This window comes from Sturnira hondurensis, unplaced genomic scaffold (genome assembly GCF_014824575.4).
Source record: "Sturnira hondurensis isolate 20B ecotype Veracruz unplaced genomic scaffold, ASM1482457v3 Scaffold0021756, whole genome shotgun sequence".
NCBI classification, from domain to species: domain Eukaryota; kingdom Metazoa; phylum Chordata; class Mammalia; order Chiroptera; family Phyllostomidae; genus Sturnira; species Sturnira hondurensis.
This window is the reverse complement of record NW_028094387.1, coordinates 108999-130614: the sequence shown is the minus strand read 5'-3', so window position 1 is coordinate 130614 and position 21616 is coordinate 108999. Positions and strand designations below refer to the sequence as shown.

The 21616-nt window shown below is 41.2% G+C and overlaps 1 protein-coding gene across 2 annotated transcripts in view; it reads left to right on the top strand.

Annotated features, from left to right (window-relative positions):
• Positions 1-21616, top strand: part of ITGAM (integrin subunit alpha M) — a 67987-nt gene that overhangs the window by 23315 nt on the left and 23056 nt on the right. The window contains exons 3-12 of one of the 2 annotated variants that reach the window (XM_037033644.1): positions 3006-3109; positions 3420-3490; positions 3635-3752; positions 9198-9328; positions 9770-9915; positions 10676-10829; positions 11767-11917; positions 14088-14161; positions 17658-17787; positions 18064-18206. In XM_037033644.1, the coding sequence (XP_036889539.1) occupies positions 3006-3109; positions 3420-3490; positions 3635-3752; positions 9198-9328; positions 9770-9915; positions 10676-10829; positions 11767-11917; positions 14088-14161; positions 17658-17787; positions 18064-18206 (1222 nt within the window). The remainder of the gene's footprint in view (positions 1-3005; positions 3110-3419; positions 3491-3634; positions 3753-9197; positions 9329-9769; positions 9916-10675; positions 10830-11766; positions 11918-14087; positions 14162-17657; positions 17788-18063; positions 18207-21616) is intronic. The other variant, XM_037033645.1, reaches the window with a different exon arrangement.

Here is a 21616-nt window from a genome sequence, read left to right as displayed (position 1 = left end):
TTAAAGGTGAGATCATATGGTATTTGTCTTTCACCACCTGGCTTATTTCACTCAGCATAATGCTTTCCAGTTCCATCCATGCTGTTGCAAAGGGTAGTAGCTCCTTCTTTATTTCTGCAGCATAGAATTCCATTGTGTAAATGTACCATAGTTTTTTTATCCATTCATTTACTGATGGGCATCTAGGTTGCTTCCAACTCTTGGCTATTGTAAATTGTGTTGCAATGAACATTGGTGTGCATAGGTTCTTTTGGATTGGTGTTTCAGGGTTCTTAGGATACAGTCCCAGCAGTGGAATTGCTGGGTCAAAAGGCATGTTCATTTTTAGTTTTCTTAGAAAGTTCCATACTGTTTTCCATAATGGTTGTACCAGTCTGCAATCCCACCAACAGTGAACCAGGGTCCCCTTTTTGCCACAACCTCTCCAGCATTTGTTGTTTGTTGCTTTGTTTATGATGGCCATTCTGACTGGTGTAAAGTGGTATCTCATTGTGGTTTTAATTTGCATCTCTCTGATAGCTAGCGATATTAAGCAACTTTTCATGTGTCTCTGGATCCTCTGTATGTCCTCCTTGGAGAAGTGTCTGTTCAAGTTTTTTGCCCATTTTTTAATTGGGTTGTTCATCTTCTTTGAGTGGAGTTGTATGAGTTCTTTGTATATTTTGGAGATTAAACCTTTGTCTAAGGTATCATTGGCAAATATGTTTTCCCAAACAGTTGCTTCTCTTTTTATCTTAATAGTGTTTTCCTTAGCCATGCAGAAGCTTTTAATTTTGATGAGATCCCATTTGTTTATTCTTTCCTTTATATTTCTTGCTCTAGGGGACACATCAGTAAACATATTGCTGCATGAAATATCTGAGATTTGCCTGCCAATGTTCTCCTCGATAAAATCTCATTTTTGACTGTACTCAGACTTAGTTGTGGAAGCTTTTAGAGAGAACAGCTTATGTTCTCTTGGCAATGTGTTTCTGGCATTTTTCTTTGGCTTCTTTCATCCTTTTCACCAGAAATTTATCATATTCAGTGGCCTCTTATTTATTTTTCTTAGTACATTGTTTCTTCACAGCAATTGCTGATGTATGAGTTGCAGGGCACATGAAGTAATAAGATGCTGAATTTTGGGTGTTTTGGTCCAAAGTTTCTTACCTTCTTTGTTTAGGGACTTTCTCAAAATGTATTGGTGGACATCATCTTCTTTAGAGAGATTGACAAGTTTGTGGATTCTGCTAGCTCTTTTGTCCCCCAGACAATGAGGGACAATAATATCAGTGAGACCAGAGATATCTTTCCCTTCAATTTTTTTACACTCACCAAGTTGAGAACACTGAAATTGGCATCCACAATGCAACCCTGAACAGATTTGTGCTTTTTCTCTCTGGTTCTCCTTGGTCTATAACAGAAATTCCCTTTGCTCAGTAGCAGGTAGACATGGTCATGGTCAAAAAACCCTGCTTCATGGTGAAACATTGTTTGTCATTCCTACCACTGATTCAAGTGACATAACCCATTCATTCTCCACCCAAGAGCATGTACAGAAACTTCTGTGGTCATATGCTTGTCATAAAAGGTACAAAGTTTGTATTCATTGTCCACTCCAGTGAGTTTCCAGCAGCCAGTGGCTTCATCCTGAAGCAGCTGACCACCTCTGAGGTATCACAAAAAATAGTAAATTTAATCATTTTTAAATGACCTCTTTGTTTTTGTAACTGAGCAAACTGGGGCTTGGGCACTTGGTGCCTTCAATCTATGTGACTCAACAATTTGTGTGGAAGGAAACAGGTTTTCATTAACAGGGTTCCACCCTTGGGGTGTGGGTGTTGAGTGCACTCTTTCTCAGGTCCCTCCCCTCTCACAAACCCAAAACTTCCCTTGTTCCCTAAAAGGCTGAAAGCAAAAATCATGCCCAGAAGTTCCCCATATCCTTATCTGTCCATCATCCGGTCATGCAAACAGAATTTCATCCTCTCTAAATGTGCACTTGTGGGTTTCAGAGTCACCATCCTATCACAGCAGCTCTCTTCTTCAGGATCTGGGGTACGCTGTTCTCAGCCTCTATGTGGTAGTTCAGGGAAACATGTGCCGTGTTATACTGGGTCATGACAGAGTCCAGAGAGACACATGTCCCAAGAGAGTGACTTCTCTGTATGTTCTTCAGAGAAACAGAAGTCTGCAGCTTAGCATTCCTGGTCACAGTTCAGCTCCAAGTATCTCTCATGTGTCTGTTCTTGGCTTGGTGGTCCCTGCAGCCTCATCTCTGCCACCCTTTTCTGCTTGACACACTTTCAGACAGACTTCCAGGCAGGCAGACGTTGTGGCTGCCTTCTTTCTAGATCTCCTCTGCAGACCTCCTCTGATACTGTGGCTCTCTCTTGACCTTTGCTCCATTCTAATTTAAATGCTCAGCTTGGAACTTCCTTTGTGATCTGATCCTTTCTATGGTGTGTTAGTGTCCACCATTTTTGTCAGTTCTCCAGTGTCTTTGATCCTCTTTTGGCTGCCATCTTTAGTCAGGGCAAGAGTTCCCAGTGATGCACAGGTATCTGGGGAGGACATCTACCCTCTATGCTATGTTACGAGTCACTGCACATTCTCATAGTCATGTATACAACTCTGCAGCTTCTGATATCTTCCTTTCGGGAAGGCATGGCTATTAACTTGCCTTTGTTATGCAATGTTACTTAAACACTGTACCTTCTGCTCTCCCTGCCTGTAATTCCTCCTGTAGGCAGAATTCTGAGGGTGTTCTCCTATTATCAGAAGATCCACGTTCTGTACCCTATTACATTTTGTGTCATTCTTGGAGGGATCCTTTCCACTCTAAGGTTTTAAAATTTCCCCCTTTTTTTTGTTTGTTGAGTTTTCCTCCTGTTTCTTAGAGTTGGAGAGTCTGTGTGAGGTTCTCCCATTTTCCTTTGGGTGGCTGATCTTCTGTAGTCTCCTTTTCTTTCCACATGCCACTTTCTCTTATTCCTGTGCTAATCTGTTCCCACTTCTCTCCATAGGGTGGTGGTTGGAGCTCCCCAGGAGATAAAGGCTGCCAACCAAACAGGAGGCCTCTATGTCTGTGACTATAGCACGGCAACCTGTGGGCCCATCCAACTGCAGGGTGAGTCACTGGCTCTCCCTAACCCAGGGCAAGGGTTCCACTGTGCATATACCTGGACTTGCCAGGCATTCCTTTTGTTCTGTGGAGTCAGTGGTGATGGCTCCAGGGTCCAGCTCCCTAGTCTCTATGTTGTAGGTAGACTCTACCCCAGACACCCTCAGGTACCCCCTTCATGTTCTTTTCCCATGACCTTGGTGCCCTCTTGACCTGTTAGACCGCTGTGTCTCCCAGCTTGAGGTGACCCCAGTTCACCTTTTACATGTGCCTTTTATCTTCCTGAATGTAACTATGCACATATCTGTCCTTTTAGTACCTCCGGAGGCTGTGAACATGTCCTTGGGTCTGTCTCTGGCATTTGCCACCAACCCTTTCCGGTTGCTGGTGAGTTGCTCTTGGCTCATGGGAAAGTCTTAAGGGGAGGCACAGACATCTGGGACTGTTGGGGTTAGGATGGAGAATGGAGATGCTGGGGTAAAAAAGATAAGAAGCAGTGACAGTCCCCCCTACCTACATCCTGCCCTCTAGGCCTGCGGTCCCACCCTACACAAAACTTGCAAGGAGAACGTCTATGCAAATGGCTTATGCTTCCTGTTTGGATCCAACCTACTGCAGCCACCCCAGAGATTCCCAAAGGCCTTCAGAGGTAGGCTGTGTTTGGCATAGAGTACAGATGGGGAGCAGAATACCAGAAGGCAGGGGCAGGCCTGGGCTGGGGACCCCTTAGGTGCAGAAGGTTCTGATAGAGAGAGAGACTTGGGGGAGGTGCTAGGGTCTTGCACTTTAAGAAAAGTCCTGACGTAGCCCATCATCTTTGTGAGATGATGTTTCAACCATTGTCCTTAGAGTAAGTGCCTTAGTCTCCTGACCATAGCCTTTGAAGCTTAAATGATGAAGCCCCTGCCCACCTCTCCAATTTCTCTCCCATCCCTTCTATCTCAGTTGTTGCACTGTAGCCACTCTGGTTGTCTTTCTTCTCCAAGAACTATATAAAACTGTTTCTGCCTCAGGGCCTTTGCACTTATTGTTCCTTCAGTCTGGCATGCTCTTCCTTGAGATCTCAGCTGTCAATGCATTATTGTCATCTCAGCTCAAATGTCTTGTCTTCAAAGAGGCCTTCCCTGAGTGGCCCTTCTAATCATTGCCACCTTTGCTCCCTACCACATTGCCCTACTTTACAATTCTTATATCAACATTTCCATATTTTATATGTTTATTGTCTATCCTTTCTCCTGGAAAGATAGGCTCCATGATAGCAGGAATATTGCCTAGCTTATTCACTGTTCTCTGCTTTTCTACCTATTGCTGCATAATAAACTGCCCCTGAACTTAAGTGCTAAAAACAAGAAGATTAATTATCTTGCAGTTTCCATGAATCAGGAATCTGGGCATGTCTTAGTGGGTACCTCTGTCTCAGGGTCTCTCATGAGATAGAAGTTGTAAGACTAAAGCTGTGGTTTCATCTGAAGGCCAGACTGGGGAAAAATCTACTTCCAAGCTCACTTTCAAGATAGTTGGACCAAGCTTTGGTCCTCACTGGCTGTTGGTTAGAGGCTTTCCTTAGTTGTTTGTCACCTGGGCCTCCCGAGAAAGTAGCTCACACCACAGCAGCCAGCTTCCCTCAGGGTAGGTGAACAAAGAGTGAGAGAGAGGAGAAAGCAGGCATTCAAGACAGAGGTCACAGCCTTTTTATAATCTAATCTCAGAGGTAACAGTTCATTACTTCTGCTTCCTTTAAAGTGAGTCAAAATTCCAGCTAAAACTCAAGAGGAGGGGACTGTGCAAGGGTATTATCTTGATGGTTTTCCCCAAACATTGTTGATTGAAGGAGAGTGAGTGAGTTAATGGATCTTTTTTAAAGCTGCTTTCTGCCAGTGATTTCTTTAACTGATTGGCCCTCTTTTTGCTTGTCTCCAAGTTGGAACTGAGGGCAGAAATGTCTTCCTTTTACAGTTTTTCCCCCCTAAGCTCTGTTCCTTTGCCCTTCACTCTCAACGCATAACTGTATCTCCTTCTTCACAGAGAACACCAGGGTTGCCAGACACAAATTGTCTCCACTTCCAGTGATTCTCTCATCTGGGCTTCAGAGGTTCTCTCACATCAACTCAGCATCAACTCTGGGGCTCATATCTTCAATCACTCATTCTCTTCAGGAGCTCAAACTTCTCTCAATCCTTTAAAATTTTTTTTATTGTTGTTTGAGTATAGTTGTCTCCATTTTCCCTTCACTGCTCTCCCCTGCCCCACCCACCCCCACCTCCCACCCTTAATCCTTACTCCCTTTGGCTTTGTCTATGGGCCCTTTATGCATGTTCCCTTATGACCCTTTCCCTTCTTTCCCTCTTGATCCCCTTCCCCCCTCACCTCTGGTTACTGTCTGTTCTCACACTCCTTTGAATGTAAACTTGATCATGCTACCCGTATCAACCATTAAAATTGATACCAATTGAAATAAACCTCTCTTTTCCTGGTCTCCACTCCATTTTCTGCCATTGCTCCTTCCTTTCACCAAAATTCTTGAAAGAGTTCTCTCCCCTTGACTCCATCTCCCCCATGTCATGATCTTTACCCTTTGACATCTAGCTCCTACCCACCCATTGTACAGACCTGGCTCTTGCAAATGTCACTGTGACCCTGAATGAAGAATATGTTTTATGTCTTCATGTTCACTCACCTTTCAGAGATGACCTGTGGATCTTCCTCCCCAAACACCTCAGCCTTAGATATCTATTTCCTTCCCTTCTTTTTTTAAAATCCTCACCTGAGGATATGTTTATTGATTTTAGAGAGAGGGGGAGGGAGGGTGGAAAGGGGAGAAAGAGAGAGAGGGAGAAAGAGAGAGAGAGAGAGAGATTGATTGTCTCTCATACATGTCTGGAACAGGGATCAAACCCACAACCCAGATATGCGCCCTGACCAGGTATTGAACCTGCAGCCTTTTGGTGTACAGGACAATGCTCCAACCAACCCAGGTACTTGGCCAGGGCCCTTCATTTCTTCTTGCTTTACCCCACTCCAAAGGGCTTCTGCTAAACATCACCATCAGGCCATCCTTCTCTGCCTTCCCTGCCTCCCTAGGGGCACCAGGTTACAACTTCTCTTCTTTCCATATGTTTTTCCTGTCTGATTGCATTCAGTTCTGTGGCTGCAGCTCCCACCCCCACATTTCTCCCTTCAGTCCTCACTCTCAGGAGTTCAAGACTCTTCTTTTAAAAAATATTTTTATGATACAGATCATATATTATAGAATTGTACACCTGAAATCTATGTGATTTTATTGACCAATGTCACCTCAATAAATTCAATAAAAATATTTTTGTTTCTTTTAACCTTTTCTAAAAAGTTTTTTCTTTTATTTATTTTTAGAGAAAGGGGAAGAGGGGGAGAAACAGAGGGAGAAAAACATCAATGTGTGGTTGCCTCTCATGCTCCCCCATATGGGGACTTGGCCAGCAACCCAGGCATGTGCCCTGACTGGGAATTGAACTGACAAGCCTTTGGTTCACAGTTCAGCACTCAATCCACTGAGCCACACCAGCCAGGGCTAATTTTTTTTTTCCTTTTAGATGCACGTGATTCAAAGTTCAATAGACACTAAGAACAGACTATAAAAATCTATCCCCCTTGGGTTCCCCAGCTTTTTGTTTCCTTTCTGGGAGTCAGTTACTGTTACCAGTTTCTTGTGCCTTCTTCTGGAGATACTCCATGTATTAAAAATATATACAAATCTATATTTTTCACTTTGTGCCACATGGTAGCATGCTATACTCACTGTACTGTACCTTGATTATTTTATCATATCTTTGAGATTTAAAAATGCTTCTTCTGGCTAATCTTAATATATTTTTCATATAAACCTTAGAGTCTGATTGTTTATTTTTAAAAAGCCAATACTTTTCTGGGTAATTTTATTTTATTTTTCAATGTCATACAGTGAAATTGGCCATTTTCCTTCTTTTTAAAGATTTTTAAAAAATATTTTATTTATTTATTAAATTTTTAGATTGGGAAAGGGAGAGAAAGAAACATCCATGTGTGGTTGTCTCTTGCTTACCTCGTACTGGGGACCTGGCCCCCAACCCAGGCATGTGCCTGACAGGAATTGAATTAGCGACCCTTTGGTTCACAGTCTGGCATTCAGTTCACTGAGTCACACCAGTCAGAGCCATTTTTCTTTCTTTTTAAAAAAATTTATTTGTTTTTCAGTTACTGTTGATATGAAATATATTAGTTTCAGGTGTACAACATAGTGATTAGGCATTTATATACCTTATGAAGTGGTCACCCCAATAAGTCTATTACCCATTGGACACCGTACATATTTATTGTAACTGTTCCCTTAGTCAAATTATTGACTATGTTTCATCCCCATGATTATTTTTTAGTGTACAGTTTCATGAATTTTAGGATATATATTGATTTGTGTAAGTAACAACATGAATAGGATGCAAAAGAGTTCTATTACCTCCTGCTCTGGCCAGTTGGCTCAGCTGATTGGAGCATCATCCTGTTGCACCAAAATGTTGCAGATTCAATCCCCAGTCAGGGCACACACCTGGGTTGCAGGTTTATCCCTGGTTGGGGTATGTACAGGAGGCAACTGATCAATATTTCTTTTTCTCTCTCATCCTTTCTCTCTCTCCAAAAATCAACAAACCAGGGTAAAGTTTGTTGTCCTCAGGCAAGGGTAAGAAAAAAGGGCTTTATTACCCTTCTAAAAAAAACACCATATACTATGCTTTTATAATCAGTTGCCTCCTTCCTTTCACCCCTAGCCCCTGGCACTTGCTGATCTGTTCTCCATCACTATATAATTTGTCTTTTCAAGAATTCTACATAAGTGAAATTTTAATCTTTTGAGTTTTCATTTGGGATTCATCCATATTGTTATGTGTGTCACTAGTTTTTTTTTTATTGCTGAGTACTATTCCATTGCATGGATTTACTATAGTCTCATTCACCGATTCATCTATTCACCCACTGAAGGATGTTTGGGTTATTTGCAATGTTTCACAATCATGAATAAAGCTGCTAAAAGTCTTCACTGCTATGGAAATCTTTCTAAAATCCAAACAGATTATCTTATTCCCTTTTCTAAGAACCTGCAGTGGCTCCTCACTGCCTAAGGGATAAAGTCAAACTATTTTTTGAGTAGAGAGGCTCTTTCCAACTGTTCCCTGCTTCATGTCATAGCCTTGTCCCCATCACCACATCACCATCCTATGGATTTACCCTGGTCATTTCATTTTCATTCCTGCATTCTACCAGAATTCTTTCAGGCACATCTCCTTTGTATCAGTCAGGGTCTCTACTGGAACAGATGGCACACTCTGTTTAAGATAATTTGAAGATGTTTTATTCACAAAGGGACTAATTATAAAGGTGTGGTAGGGCCTAAGGGAACTACAGGAGACAGAGCAGGAACCCAGGGCCAGCAGCATCAGAGTTGTTACCAACCCTAATCTGATAAGACATGGAGAGGGAAAAGTCAGCAGAATCCAGAGGAGAGAAAGTTGTGTGGAGCAGGCCTCCCTGAGAGGGGTGGTGATCTTCTGTTGAGGGATACAGCTGGCCTAGAACAACCTCTCAGGTAGGAAGCCAAAAAGAGAATACTCTGATCTCACTTTCTCTAGTCTCCTGTTGAGGCTCCTAATTGGGCAAATCCAACTAGAAGCCAGAGGGTGAAAAAGCCATCTTGGTGGGGACCATGTGGGCCAACCTCACAGGCTGCAGAGCAGAGTGGGGAAAGGTAGAAACTGGATTTTCCGAGGGCAGAAGGGAAAATATCCAGCATACCTTTATATGTGATATTCCTTGTTTTCCCTGTAATTTAGTTCTCTCTTTGTACTACTGGCAAATTATTTCTCATTCTTCATGAGGTAGCTCTAATATCACCACATTCCCTGACTCTCTTGGGCAGAATTAACCAATTTTTTTCCATACCAATTTGTCCACCTTTGTATTTAACTTGGAGCGTGGGTTGAATCTGTTTACCTTTTAATTTTATTGTTCAGCAGATAACTGACATGCAAAGCATGAACCTGGAGGCTCTAGTACTTAATCAGTTCATGCTCTTTTTCCTTTCTCCCAGGTTGCCCTCAGCGAGATAGTGACATTGCCTTCTTGATCGATGGCTCTAGTAGCATCATCTCACGTGACTTTCAGAAGATGAAGGAGTTTGTCTCAACTGTGATGAATCAGTTCTCAAAGTCCAAAACCTTGGTGAGGGTCAATGGATAGGTTAGGGAATAGCCCATATAAGGCTGTCAAGGACATAGCAACCAGGCTGCCATTTCTCCCTTCTACTTCAGTTACAGACTTTAACAAGTTACCAGTTGATCATAGTTTTCTTTCATGATTTTCTTTCTTGCTCTGTCTGGATACAGCCACAGTATTCTTCCAGCTCTCTGTAAATTGGGCAGCTCTGACTGATAGCAGTTGGCATGGGAGATGAAACCCAAGTATCATCTCTGAGTTCTAATACTGAGAGGTGAGAGCTGATGGCAGATCTTTTCCTGCTGAGGCAGAAGGAGGGAGGGCAGTGTAGAATATGGAGGAATTTGGAGATTAGAGTGTTTTAAGACTTCTGTAGGTCTTCCTGGGAGATAGCTAAGGGGTTGGAGAAGCATCTTCTTCAGTATAATGCCAGGTGCCTCTTCCCAGTTCTCTTTGATGCAGTACTCTGAAGAGTTCCAGACTCATTTCACCTTTAAAGATTTCAAGGATAACCCTAACCCTAGACAACTGGTGACACCAATAATACAGCTGTATGGGAAGACACACACTGCCACGGGAATCCGTAAAGTTGTGTAAGCTCCTCCCTCTTTGCTTAGGGTATAAGAAGGAAGTAATATTTTTAGCCAGATTTTTGAAGGATGGGGGGAGTTGTTCAGACAGGGATGGAGTAAGGGATATTTCTGGTTGAGGGAATAGCATGAGTAAAGGTGTGGAGGAAGAACTATTCGTGACAAAAGAAATTGTAAGTAAAGGTGGGCATAAAGGGGGTAAGTGAGAATGCTAGAGGGAAGCTAGAACAACCAGTTGAGTCCAGGTCACTGTAAAAAACTTAAAAGCCAGAGGGAATCCACTGAAGGTTTTAAGTAGTAGGGAGATGAAACCACACCTTGTTTTGGAAAGTTCATTCCAATTCCTGCAAATGTTTGTGTAAAGGCAAGGGTCAGGGTTGGGATAAAAGTGCAGGAAGATGAGCTAGACAGCTGTTGTATCAAACCAGGAGAGGTTTGATGAGAGCCCAAGTCAGCTTATTTAAAAATAGATACATATATACTTTTTAATTTAAAAGGAATAATACTCAGTTAAAAAAACCAACCTATGCAAAAGTATATAAAGGCAAAGTGAAGGTGTTTTTCCCCTCCACTCTTCTCCCCTCTCCTGCTGCCTTTCCAGATTTGGGGAAGCCACATCTCAGTGTTCCTCTCTGGGAAGCCCAAGCCTGTCCCAGACAGTGCCCTGCTGCATCTGCATCTGTGACTGCTGACACTCCCTCTACAGCATTAGCAGTATCTCCATCTGCTCCCATTTGACTTTTCCCTTCTCTTCCCTGGACAGAAGAGAACTGTTTAACAGCAACAGTGGAGCCCGGGAGAATGCCTTTAAGATCCTAGTTGTCATCACAGATGGAGAAAAGTATGGTGATCCCTTGCAGTACAAGGATGTCATCCCTGAGGCAGACAGAGAGGGTGTCATTCGCTACGTCATTGGGGTAGGAAATGTGGCTTTCTGGCCTGATGTTTCTGTGGAGGGTTTCTGCTTAGATATACCCTCCCTTTGATTAGCAAATATCAATAAAATCATAGTGAGATGACAGTCACTTCTAGTCCATTTGTGTGTGTATCAGCTAACTATTGTCACAATGATGAGGTATAACAAACTAACCCAAAATTCAGTGGTTTAAAACAATAAGTTTCTGTAGGTCAACTGGGTAATTTTTCTGATCTCAGCTGGGTTCACTTATGCATCTGCAACCAGTGGCAGGTTGGTTGGCAGCCCTGCTTATCCTGATCGGGCTCTCTCCAGTTCTGAGGGTTGCCAGCTCTGTCTGTTGGACAGAAATACTGGGAGCAGCAGGCTTAAGTAACTTTGCTCTTCTGCCCTGTGTCTTCACCATGAGGACATCCCCAGTGGGCTAGCCTGGACATGTCCTCATGGTAAAGGCAGAGGAATAAACGAGCAAGTGGAAGTGTTGCAAGCACTTTTTCAAGCCTCTGTTTGCATCACATTTAATAACATGAGAAACATGTGGCTGAACCCAGAGACAATGAATGGGGTAGGTTACTCTGCCAAGAATAGAAAGGCTTGGGAAAGTTTGGGGGAAATGGCTTGGATACAAGAATGGGTGAAGGGTTGGAGTCAGCAATGTAATCAAACTATCACAGTGCCTTGTGTGACACAGAAAAAGGTGCATTACTTGGCAAGTAGTAAACCCCTTCACATGAAGAAAAAGGCGTCCTTTCCTTTGGAGAAAGGTCAGCCTACACCAGGATACATGGCACAGCAAATGGACCAACAGCTGGATTTCAGTCCCCAGTTGCTCTCTTGACAGAATTCCTTGCACAGCGTATGAACTGCTCTACTATCACTGGCAGCCCTGTCCCAAGGGCCAGACAGTGTCTGATTCAGCCTATGTTCCTTGACAACAGGTGGGAGATGCCTTCAACAGCTTTAAATCCCGAGAAGAGCTTAATACCATTGCATCCAAGCCAGCTCGTGATCATGTGTTCCGGGTGAATAACTTTGAAGCCCTGAAGACCATTCAGAACCAGCTTCAGGAGAAGATCTTTGCAATTGAGGGTGAGCTAAGGTTCTGTACTTCTGAAACAGCCCCAGAGGCAGCTTCTCATTCCAAAACACATATTCCTCTCTAGAAACTAGAACCTCCTAATCCTTAGCATCCTGACCTTCAGCATCAGCTCTCTTACTACTTCTGCCATGTCCCAGGAACTCTGGCTTCACTTGGTCTGTACCTTGGAATAGAAGGATTTAGGCTTTTATCTCTAATTTTGCAACTCTTGGCCACAGGCTGAAAAATTGGAGGGTAGGGAAGCCAAATCCCACACAGTATTTTTCTAAAAATTTGGATATGTTGTCAGCATTGTTTGGTTCACTGCTGTTTTTCTAGGGCCTAGTATAGTACCTGGTGCATAGAGTATCCTTGATAAAAATTTTTTGAATAAAATAATTTTAAAATTGGGGGAAAGTTCATATACAAACTGGATTTATGGCTTCTCTTGACCAGGTGGAAGATTATACACCTTGAGGACCACATTCCTACTGGCAAAAAGTGGCTGGGGCCACAGCCACTATCCCTTTAAAAGGAGCATATGCTTTCTAGTTCAGCATAGCTCTCACCTGAGCCTTCTTTTTGTCTGTCCATCATAACATGTGTATGTGGTTTTTTAAAAGGAATGTGAAACTATTTATTGACTACCATTTACCAATATTTCCAATAAAGTAAAGAATATACAGTTGGGTAACATTTTGTTTATTACAAAGTTATTATTTTTCCTGGCTTCTGCTAAACCAGCACCCTAAATGCTGAGATTGTGCCGACAGGTAAAGAATGAGTTGGGGTAAAGAGAAAACATGCAGGTCAAGACCTTAGATTACAAAGTTTGTGTAGCCATTAATTCCAGCAGGTCTTTTTTAAAAAATATTTTATTTATCTTTAGAGGGGAAGGGAAGGATAGAAATATCAATGTATGGTTGCCTCTCGTGAGTCCCCTGCTGGGGACTGGCCCGCAACCCAGGCATGTGCCCTGACTGGGAATCGAACCATGATGGTGTGGTTCACAGGCCCGCGCTCAATCCACTGAGCTACACCAGCCAGGGCTTAATTCCAGCAGGTCTTAAATTGCCAGTGTCTCTAACCATCTGATTAGGTTTTCATGAACAAATTCTTACACAATTCATGAACCCTGACTTTTTAGTCAACATAGCACAGGGATTTCAAAATCAGTGTCAAAGCCTCTTAGTTTTTTAGCAGCATGTCTTTTCTTCTTTGATGTGCAGTCATCAGATTCACTGTGGATAAAGATTTTCTTTTTTTTTGGACCATCTTTTTCTTTACTAGCTTTCTGAGAATTAAGAAATGCTTCAGTTAACTCTGGACAATCTAAATTTTCTTCAGCTTCTCCAGTATTGTAAGCATCTGTGAATCCCTTCCATTACGTGAAATGTTCCATTCACTAAAGTGTCAGTTCAATACTTTTTCTACTACTAATTCATAGGCTCTGCCTCTCTAACTTTTTAAAACTTTTTCCATTTTGTTTCTTTCCCATTTTTTGCAATGTAGGTTTATTGGAGGCCATTAAAAAAAAAATCCTCACCCGAAGACAAGCTTATTGATTTTAGAGAGAAAGGGAGGCAGAGAGAGAAAGAAACATCATGTGAGAGAGAAACATGGATCTGTTGCCTCCCATAAATGCCACCACTAGGATCAAACCCACAACCTAGGTGTGCACCGTGACCAGTGAACCAATGGTGCAACCTTTCTGTGTACCAGAGGATGAGCCACACTGGCCAGGGCTGCAATGTAGTTTTATTGGAGACCACATTTTTTTTTCTTTTATTGATTCTAGAGAGAGAGGAAGGGAGGGAGAAAGAGAGGAAGAGAAACATGATTGGTTGCTTCTTGCAACCACCGGACCAGGGACTAACTGCACCCATGCATGTGTCATGACTAGAATTGAACTGGATACCTTTCGGTTTGCCGATGTTGCCCTGCCAGATGATCTACACCTATCAGAGCTGGAAGCCATTTATTATGGCACACTTGAAGAGCTACTATTCGCCACCTCTGAGCTGCTTCTGTTCCCATCACGTCTAGGGGTCTGCATGCCTTCAGCTCCAGCCATGTCCGAGGGAGAGGGGGCTAGGGACTGGCCATGGTAGCATTTGAATTTCCAGTGCCTGTTCTAGGCTCTTCTGCCTTCTTTAATGTAGAATGTTCTCCTCCTCACAGGTACTCAAACAGGAAGTACCAGCTCCTTTGAGTATGAAATGTCTCAGGAAGGCTTCAGTGCTTCCATAACTTCTGTGAGTGGTCCTCGTTAAATTGTGGGGGTGGTAAGAAGAAGGGGGAGAAGAGCCACAGGGTTGGAGGTTCTTCTCTGTGATGGGTATTTTTGGGAGGCACATTTTTGGTGGGCATCAATGGCTCTTTCTTGCTTTTTTGTCATTTCTGTTCTCCTTCTTCTTCTTCTTTTTTTTAACTTGCGATATAATGGATGTATGACATGATACTAACTTCAGGTGTACAACATAATGATTTAAAAAATATATATATTCTCTACAGTCAATTAATATTCGACAAAGGGGGCAGTATCATAAAATGGGGTAAAGATAGCCTCTTCAACAAATGGTGTTGGGAGAACTGGACAGCTACATGCAAAAAAATGAAACTCGAGCACCAACTTACATCATACACCAAAATAAATTCAAGGTGGATAAAAGACTTAAATATAAGCCATGACACCATTAAAGTCCTAGAGGAGAACATTGGCAGGAAAATCTCAGATATTTCACGCAGCAACATTTTTACTGATATGTCCCCTAGAGCAAGGACTATAAAGGAAAGAATAAACAAATGGGATCTCATCAAAATAAAAAGCTTCTGCGCAGCTAAAGAAAACAGCATTAAAATAAAAAGACAACCAACTGTATGGGAAAACATATTTGCCAATGATACCTCAGACAAAGGTTTAATCTCCAAAATATACAAAGAACTCACACGACTTCACTCTAAGAAGACAACTAACCCAATTAAAAAATGGGGAAAGGACTTGAACAGACACTTCTGCAAGGAGGACATACAGAGGATCCAGAGACACATGAAAAGATGCTCAATATCACTAGCTATCAGAGAGATGCAAATTAAAACTACAATGAGATACCACTTTACACCGGTGAGAATGGCTATCATAAACAAAGCAATAAACAACAAATGTTGGAGAGGGTGTGGGGAAAAGGGGACTCTGGTCCACTGTTGGTGGGATTGCAGACTGGTACAACCATTATGGAAAACAGTATGGAATTTTCTCAGAAAACTAAAATTGGACTTGCCTTTTGACCCAGCAATTCCACTGCTGGGATTGTATCCTAAGAACCCTAAAACACCAATCCCAAAGAACCTATGCACCCCAATGTTCATAGCAGCACAATTTACAATAGCCAAGAGTTGGAAGCAACCTAGGTGCCCGTCAGTAAATGAATGGATCAAAAAACTATGGTACATATACACAATGGAATTTTATGCTGCAGAAAGAAAGAAGGAGCTCCTACCTTTTGCAACAACATGGATGGAACTGGAAAGCATTATGCTGAGTGAAATAAGCCAGGTGTTGAAGGACAAATACCATATGATCTCACCTCTAACAGGAAGCTAAACAACAAAGCAAACAAGCAAGCAAAATATAACCAAAGACACTGAAATAGAGAACAGGCTGACAGTGACCGGAGGGGAGAGGGGAGGGAATTTCAGGGGAAATAAGGGAGGGATTTAGAGGAACCTATATAAAGGATACATGGACAACAACTGAGAAGGGTGGAAATGGGAGGGAGGGGGGAGGATGGGGGGTGGGATGGGATGGGAGTAATAGACAGAAAACTGTACTTGAAAAATAATTAAATAAAAAAATATATATATATATATATCACCACAGTAAGTCTAGTTAACATCTGTTACCACACATAGTTACAATTGTTTTCTTGGGAGAAGAACTTTTAAGATTTATTCTCTTAGCAATTTTCAAGTATACAATAGAGTATTATTAACTATATTCACCATGCTGTACATTACATTCCCAAGATTTATTTATTTAAAACCAGAAGTTTGTACTTTTTGACAACCTTTACCCATTTGGTCCACTTCCCACCCCTTTCCCTTGGCAACCATCAGTTTGTTCTCTGTATCTATGAGTCTGTTTGTTTGTTTGTTTTATTTTCTGTATAAGTGAGATCTTACAGTATTTGTTTTTGTCTGTCTGATTTATTTCACAAAGAACAATGCCATCAAATTCATCCATGGTTTTGCAAATGACAGGATTTCCTTCTTTTTTATGGTTGAATAATATTCCACCACGTATACCATATTTTCTTTATCCATTCATCCACTGATGGACACTTAGGATGCTTGTGCATCTTGGCTATGGTAAATAATGCTGTAGAAAACATGGGGTACACATATATTTTTTGAGTTAGTGTTTCCATTTCCTTCAGATAAATACCTAGATGTGGAATTGCTAGATCATATGGTAATTCTTTTTAAAATTTTTTGTGAAACCTTGATATAGTTTTTTATAATGGTTGTACCAATACATTCACACAACAGTGCACAAGGGTTTTATTTTCTCCACATCCTCACCAATGTTTGTTGTTGTTGTTTTTTAAGATTTTATTTATTTATTTTTAGACAGAGGAAGGGAGGGAGAGAGGGAGAGAAACATCAATATGTGGTTGCCTCTTGTGCACCCCACTTCTGGGGACCTGGCCTGCAACCCAGGCATGTGCCCTGACTGGAAATAGAACCAGTGACCCTTTGGTTCACAGGCTGGTGCTCAATTCACTGAGCCACACCAGCCAGGGCTTTTTCTTGGTCTTTTTGATGGTAGCTATTCTAAAAGGTATGAGGTGATAGGTCATTGTGGTTTTGATTTTTGTTGAGTGATGTTGAGTACTTCTTTCATGTACCTCTTGGCCATCTGTATGCTTTTTTGGAAAAATGTCTATTCAGCTCCTCTGCCTAATTTTTAATCAGGTTGTTTGTTCTCTTGCTATTGAGTTGTATGAGTCCTTTATGTATTTTGAATATTAACCCATTATCAGACCTATGATTGAAATATATATTCTCCTATTCCATCAGTTGCCTTTTCATTTTGTTGGTTGTTTCCTTTGTTGTGCACAAGCTTTTTAGTTTGATGTATTTCTAGTTGCTTATTTTTGTTTTTGGTGTCAAATCAAAAAAAAAATCATTGCCAAGATTGATGTCAAGCTTACTGCTTATATATTTTCTTCCTGTAGTTTTATAATTTTAGGTCTCATGTTCAAATATCTAATCCATTTCGAATTGATTTTTGTGTATGGTGTAAGATAGTGTGCCAGTTTCTTTCATTCTGTTTTTTTTTTGTGTGTGTGGCTATCCAGTTTTCCCAACACTATTTGTTGAAGAAAGACGCTGTCTTTTTTTTCTATTGAATATTATTGGTGTCTTTGTTGTAAAATAGTTGATCCACCTATGCATGGGTTTATTTCTGGGCTCTCTATTCTGTTCTATTTGTCTATGTGTCTGTTTTTATGTCAATACCATACTATTTCGATTACTATAGCTTTGCAATATAGTTTGAAATCAGGAAGTGTAATGCCTCTAGCTTTGTTCTTCCTTCTCAGAATTGTTTTAAGTTATTTGAGTTTTTCTGTGGTTCCATACAAATTTTAGGATTGTTTGTTCTATTTCTGTAAAAAATGCCATTGCACTTTTGATGGGGATGGCATTGAAACTACAGATTGCTCAATCCTCTTCTATTCTCTTTCCCAGAATGGTCTCTTGCTAGGTGCTGTGGGGAGCTTTGACTGGGCTGGTGGAGCTTTTCTGCAAATGTCAGAAGATAAAATCACCTTCATCAACACAACCGGGGTAGATTCAGACATGAACGATGCTTACTTGGGTAAGTGGTGAGGGCAGGGTTACTCTAAAGAAGGGTCAGGATGTGGTATGACTCAACCAGCCAAGATGTCGTTGGATCTTTCATTGGCCCTTAGGATAGCTTTAAAAACAGAAATTTCAAAATTCCATTTTAACTATGTTAACAAAGAGGAATATAGTATGAGGTCAAATTACTTCAACCTACCAACATAGGGATGCCCCTGCTAAAGGGGCAGGTCTGCTAGAGGGGGGCAGGGTCTGCAGGGAAAAAGCACTTCTCTTGGGTCACCACCTTTAGGTTATGCTGCTGAAGTCATCTTGAAGAAACAGGTCCAAACCCTGGTTCTGGGAGCACCTCGATATCAGCACACTGGCCTTGTTGTGATGTTCAGACAGAAGGCTGGCACCTGGGAGACCAACACTGTTATCAAGGGCAGCCAGGTGAGTGTAGAGCATGTGGATTATAAATGTGCAAATAGAGGCAAGCTGGGGGCTGAGAGACTCCAGGATGGGAATTGTCACGTTTCATGAGTGGCAAAATTTTATAAAGGAGCCTTCAGAGGGCTTTGAGCTGGAGAGTCACAGGCTCAACTTTGCATTTGAGAATATTCTAACAACAGTAAATAATAACACTTGGCCTGTACAAAGCTCTCTATGAATCTACCTGTATATATAGTTGGTACTTGACAGTACATAATCAATATGGACCTGTTAGTTATTAAAATATTGAAATAATTTCATATCTGTCAGTAAATAGCTATTTCCATGAGTTGGCCCCTACCTTGCACACTTGCCTCTTCTCCAGTACTCTGGAATTCCCCAGCAACTATGAAGTCAGGCAGGGCACCCCAGGGGACCTGTATGACCTATTCCAGCTAAGTCCCTGGTCAATGCCCAAGCAATCTTAACAGTTCAATGTTTTAAATATCACCCCTGCAAAAAGCAGTGTGGTTGCATCTTATGTGGGGCATCTTATGTGGTGCGTGAGGAAAAAATATTTGGTCAAAATCATCCTTGTAAATTCCTGAAATAGGACTATTCCCACGATGCTGTGCCTGCAGTTCTCTGTGTGTTCGCTTAATTTTCATCTGTGCTTCTCTTTGGTCTGCAATTAATGAAATGAATCATATGTGGGTGAAACCAGTTTACTCTGATACCTGAACAATCGTGTCATAATTCTTTATCAATAGTCAAATGCTTCATATGCTCTTTAAAGGTTTTGCCAAGACATATTGACAATTGATGGTGTCAGTGCCTGGCACATATAAGGGGTGGGATAGGGGAGAATGTGTAGGGGAATTCCAGAAATTCAAGTGTGGATGTGTTGCTACTTTTTTGTTTTGTGTGTGACCCAGAATCACATGGGGAAGGCTGGCTGGTAAACTTCTCTACCACAAACAAGTATTAAACATGTAAATTATAATCAAGGATGATAAATACTTAAAGTGGAACATTCTGAGTGTCATGAGAGCAAATGGGAGGGGCACCTACATAAGAGCATTAGGGAAGGATTCCTGAAGGAAGTAATAGTTAAGGTGGAAGGACTAGAGAAATAGTGAGGAAAGAAAATGGTCAGAAGAAGGGCAAAATGTGGATTCAGGGTCTTTGTGTATGGGAATGGGGGAGGGTATGGGAGAAAACACTGGAAAGGAGGATAGGAAACAGATTCATCTCGAATTTATCCACTCCCTCCATTTCTATCGCCATTAGCCTGGTCCAGAGCATCATCATCCGTCTTTTCTGTGGATCTAGCTGTAGCCTTCTTACTGGTCTCCCAAAGTCCCAGGTTGCCTGCCTATAATCCACAGAGTGAGCATATACATTCTAAATGACAGTTTAAGGCCCTTTGTTGACTACAGATCCAGCAAAGATTTTAAAAATCTCAACAAAATACAGTTGATTCTTCAACAATATGGGTTTGAACTGCAAAGGTCCACTTTTTTTTTTCTTCAGGGGTGGGCAAAAGCAGGTTTACAGTTGTGAGTACCTGAAACAAGAGTTTATTTTTGTATATTATTTATTAATTATTGTATTATTTTCCATATGAGAAACCGTAGATACTTTTGCTCCATCCCGTATTCTGGAAATTTTTTTGAGATTTGCAACAGTTAAAAAAAATTCACAGATAAACTGCACAGCCTAGAAATATTGAAAAAAATTAAGAAAAAGATGTCATAAATACATATACCATAAAACATATAATGCATGAAATATTTATTAACTGGTTGTGTTATTGGTGAGGCTCTGATCATCAGTAGGCTATTAATAGTTAAGTTGGGGGGAGTCAAAAGTTATATGGGGATTTCATTTACATGGGTGTGGGGTAGATTGAAATCCCTGCCTTGTTCAAGAGTCAACCATATTAACAAATTGACTCTGACAGTCCATAAAAAGGATAATAATACATCATGACCAAGTGTGGTTTATCTTAGGAATGTAGGGCTTGTTCAACAATATTGCAGAAATGAACAAACTGACTCTAAAGTTCAAATGGAAATGCAAGGGACCCAGAATAGCCAAAATAATTTTGAAAGAGAAAAGGATGAAATGGGAGGACTTGCAATTCCCAGTTTCAAAACTTAACTACTGTTGACTTAAAGATAATGTCAGTTAGGTGTTTTGTCACCAAAAAGGACTTATTTGGGAAAAAGAAAGGATTGCAACTCAGCGCAGACATGCAGACATGGCAAGCCATGTGCTTACTCTGGCCTGCCTGACAAGACAGAGGGGTATTTATAGAAGGGAAAAGAAGTTAAGGGAAAGAGAAGTCAAAACCTTTGATCTTTATTATAACCAGAGTTGTTCTAGTCAAGTTCTCATGATTACATAGAGTGCGAGAACTTTCACAAGCCTTAGCTCCTTCCATAGACCCTCCCAGCTGATTATGTTTGCTTAAGGTTTCAATTAGTCTTAATCACTACAAAGTTACAATAATCAAGACCTATGGTACTGGCATGAGGATAGACCTATCGATCAATGGAATGAACTGAGAGTACAGAAATATATGAATGTTTCTGACAAAGATACCAAGTTAATTCAGTGGGGAGTATAATTTTTTCAACATACGATGCTGGGATAATTGGATATCTCATGAAAAAGAATAAATGTGGACTCCTACTTCACAATATACAAAAATTAACTCAAAATGGATGGGAGATCTAAATGTAAGAACTAAACTATAAACCTCTTAGGAGTCATAGAGTCTACTTCTAGGTATATGATTCCCCCATAATGAAAACACGTGTTCAAAGGAAAAGTTATAAACGAATTTTCATAGCAGTATTTTTCACAGTAATCAAAAGGTAGAAAGAGCTCTGGCTACTGTGGCCCAGTGTATTGAATGCCGGACTGCAAACCAAAGGATTGCTGGCTCAATTCCCAGTCAAGGCACATACCTGGGTTGTAGGCCAGGTCCCCAGTAGGGGGGCTGGCGAGAGGCAACCACACATTGATGTTTCTCTCCTTCTCTGTCTCCCTCCCTTCCCTTCTCTAAAAATAAATAAATAAAATCTTTTTTTTGAAAAGATAGAAAGAATCTAAGCATAAACCAACTCATGAATAGATAAACAAAATGTGGTATGCTATATACAATGGAATACCATTTTTAAGTATATTTTATTGATTATATTACCACAATTGCCCCATTTTTTCCTCTTTATCTCCTTTCATACTGTACCCTTCTTCTTTAGGGCATTCCCAGCCCTGCCACTTAGTTCATGTCCATGGATCATACATATGAGTTCTTTGGCGGCTGCTTTTCCTAAACTATTCCTAACCTCATCTATTTTGTATCTACCGATTATGCTTCTTATTTCTTGTACCTTTTCCCCCATTCTCCTCTCCCCTTCCCC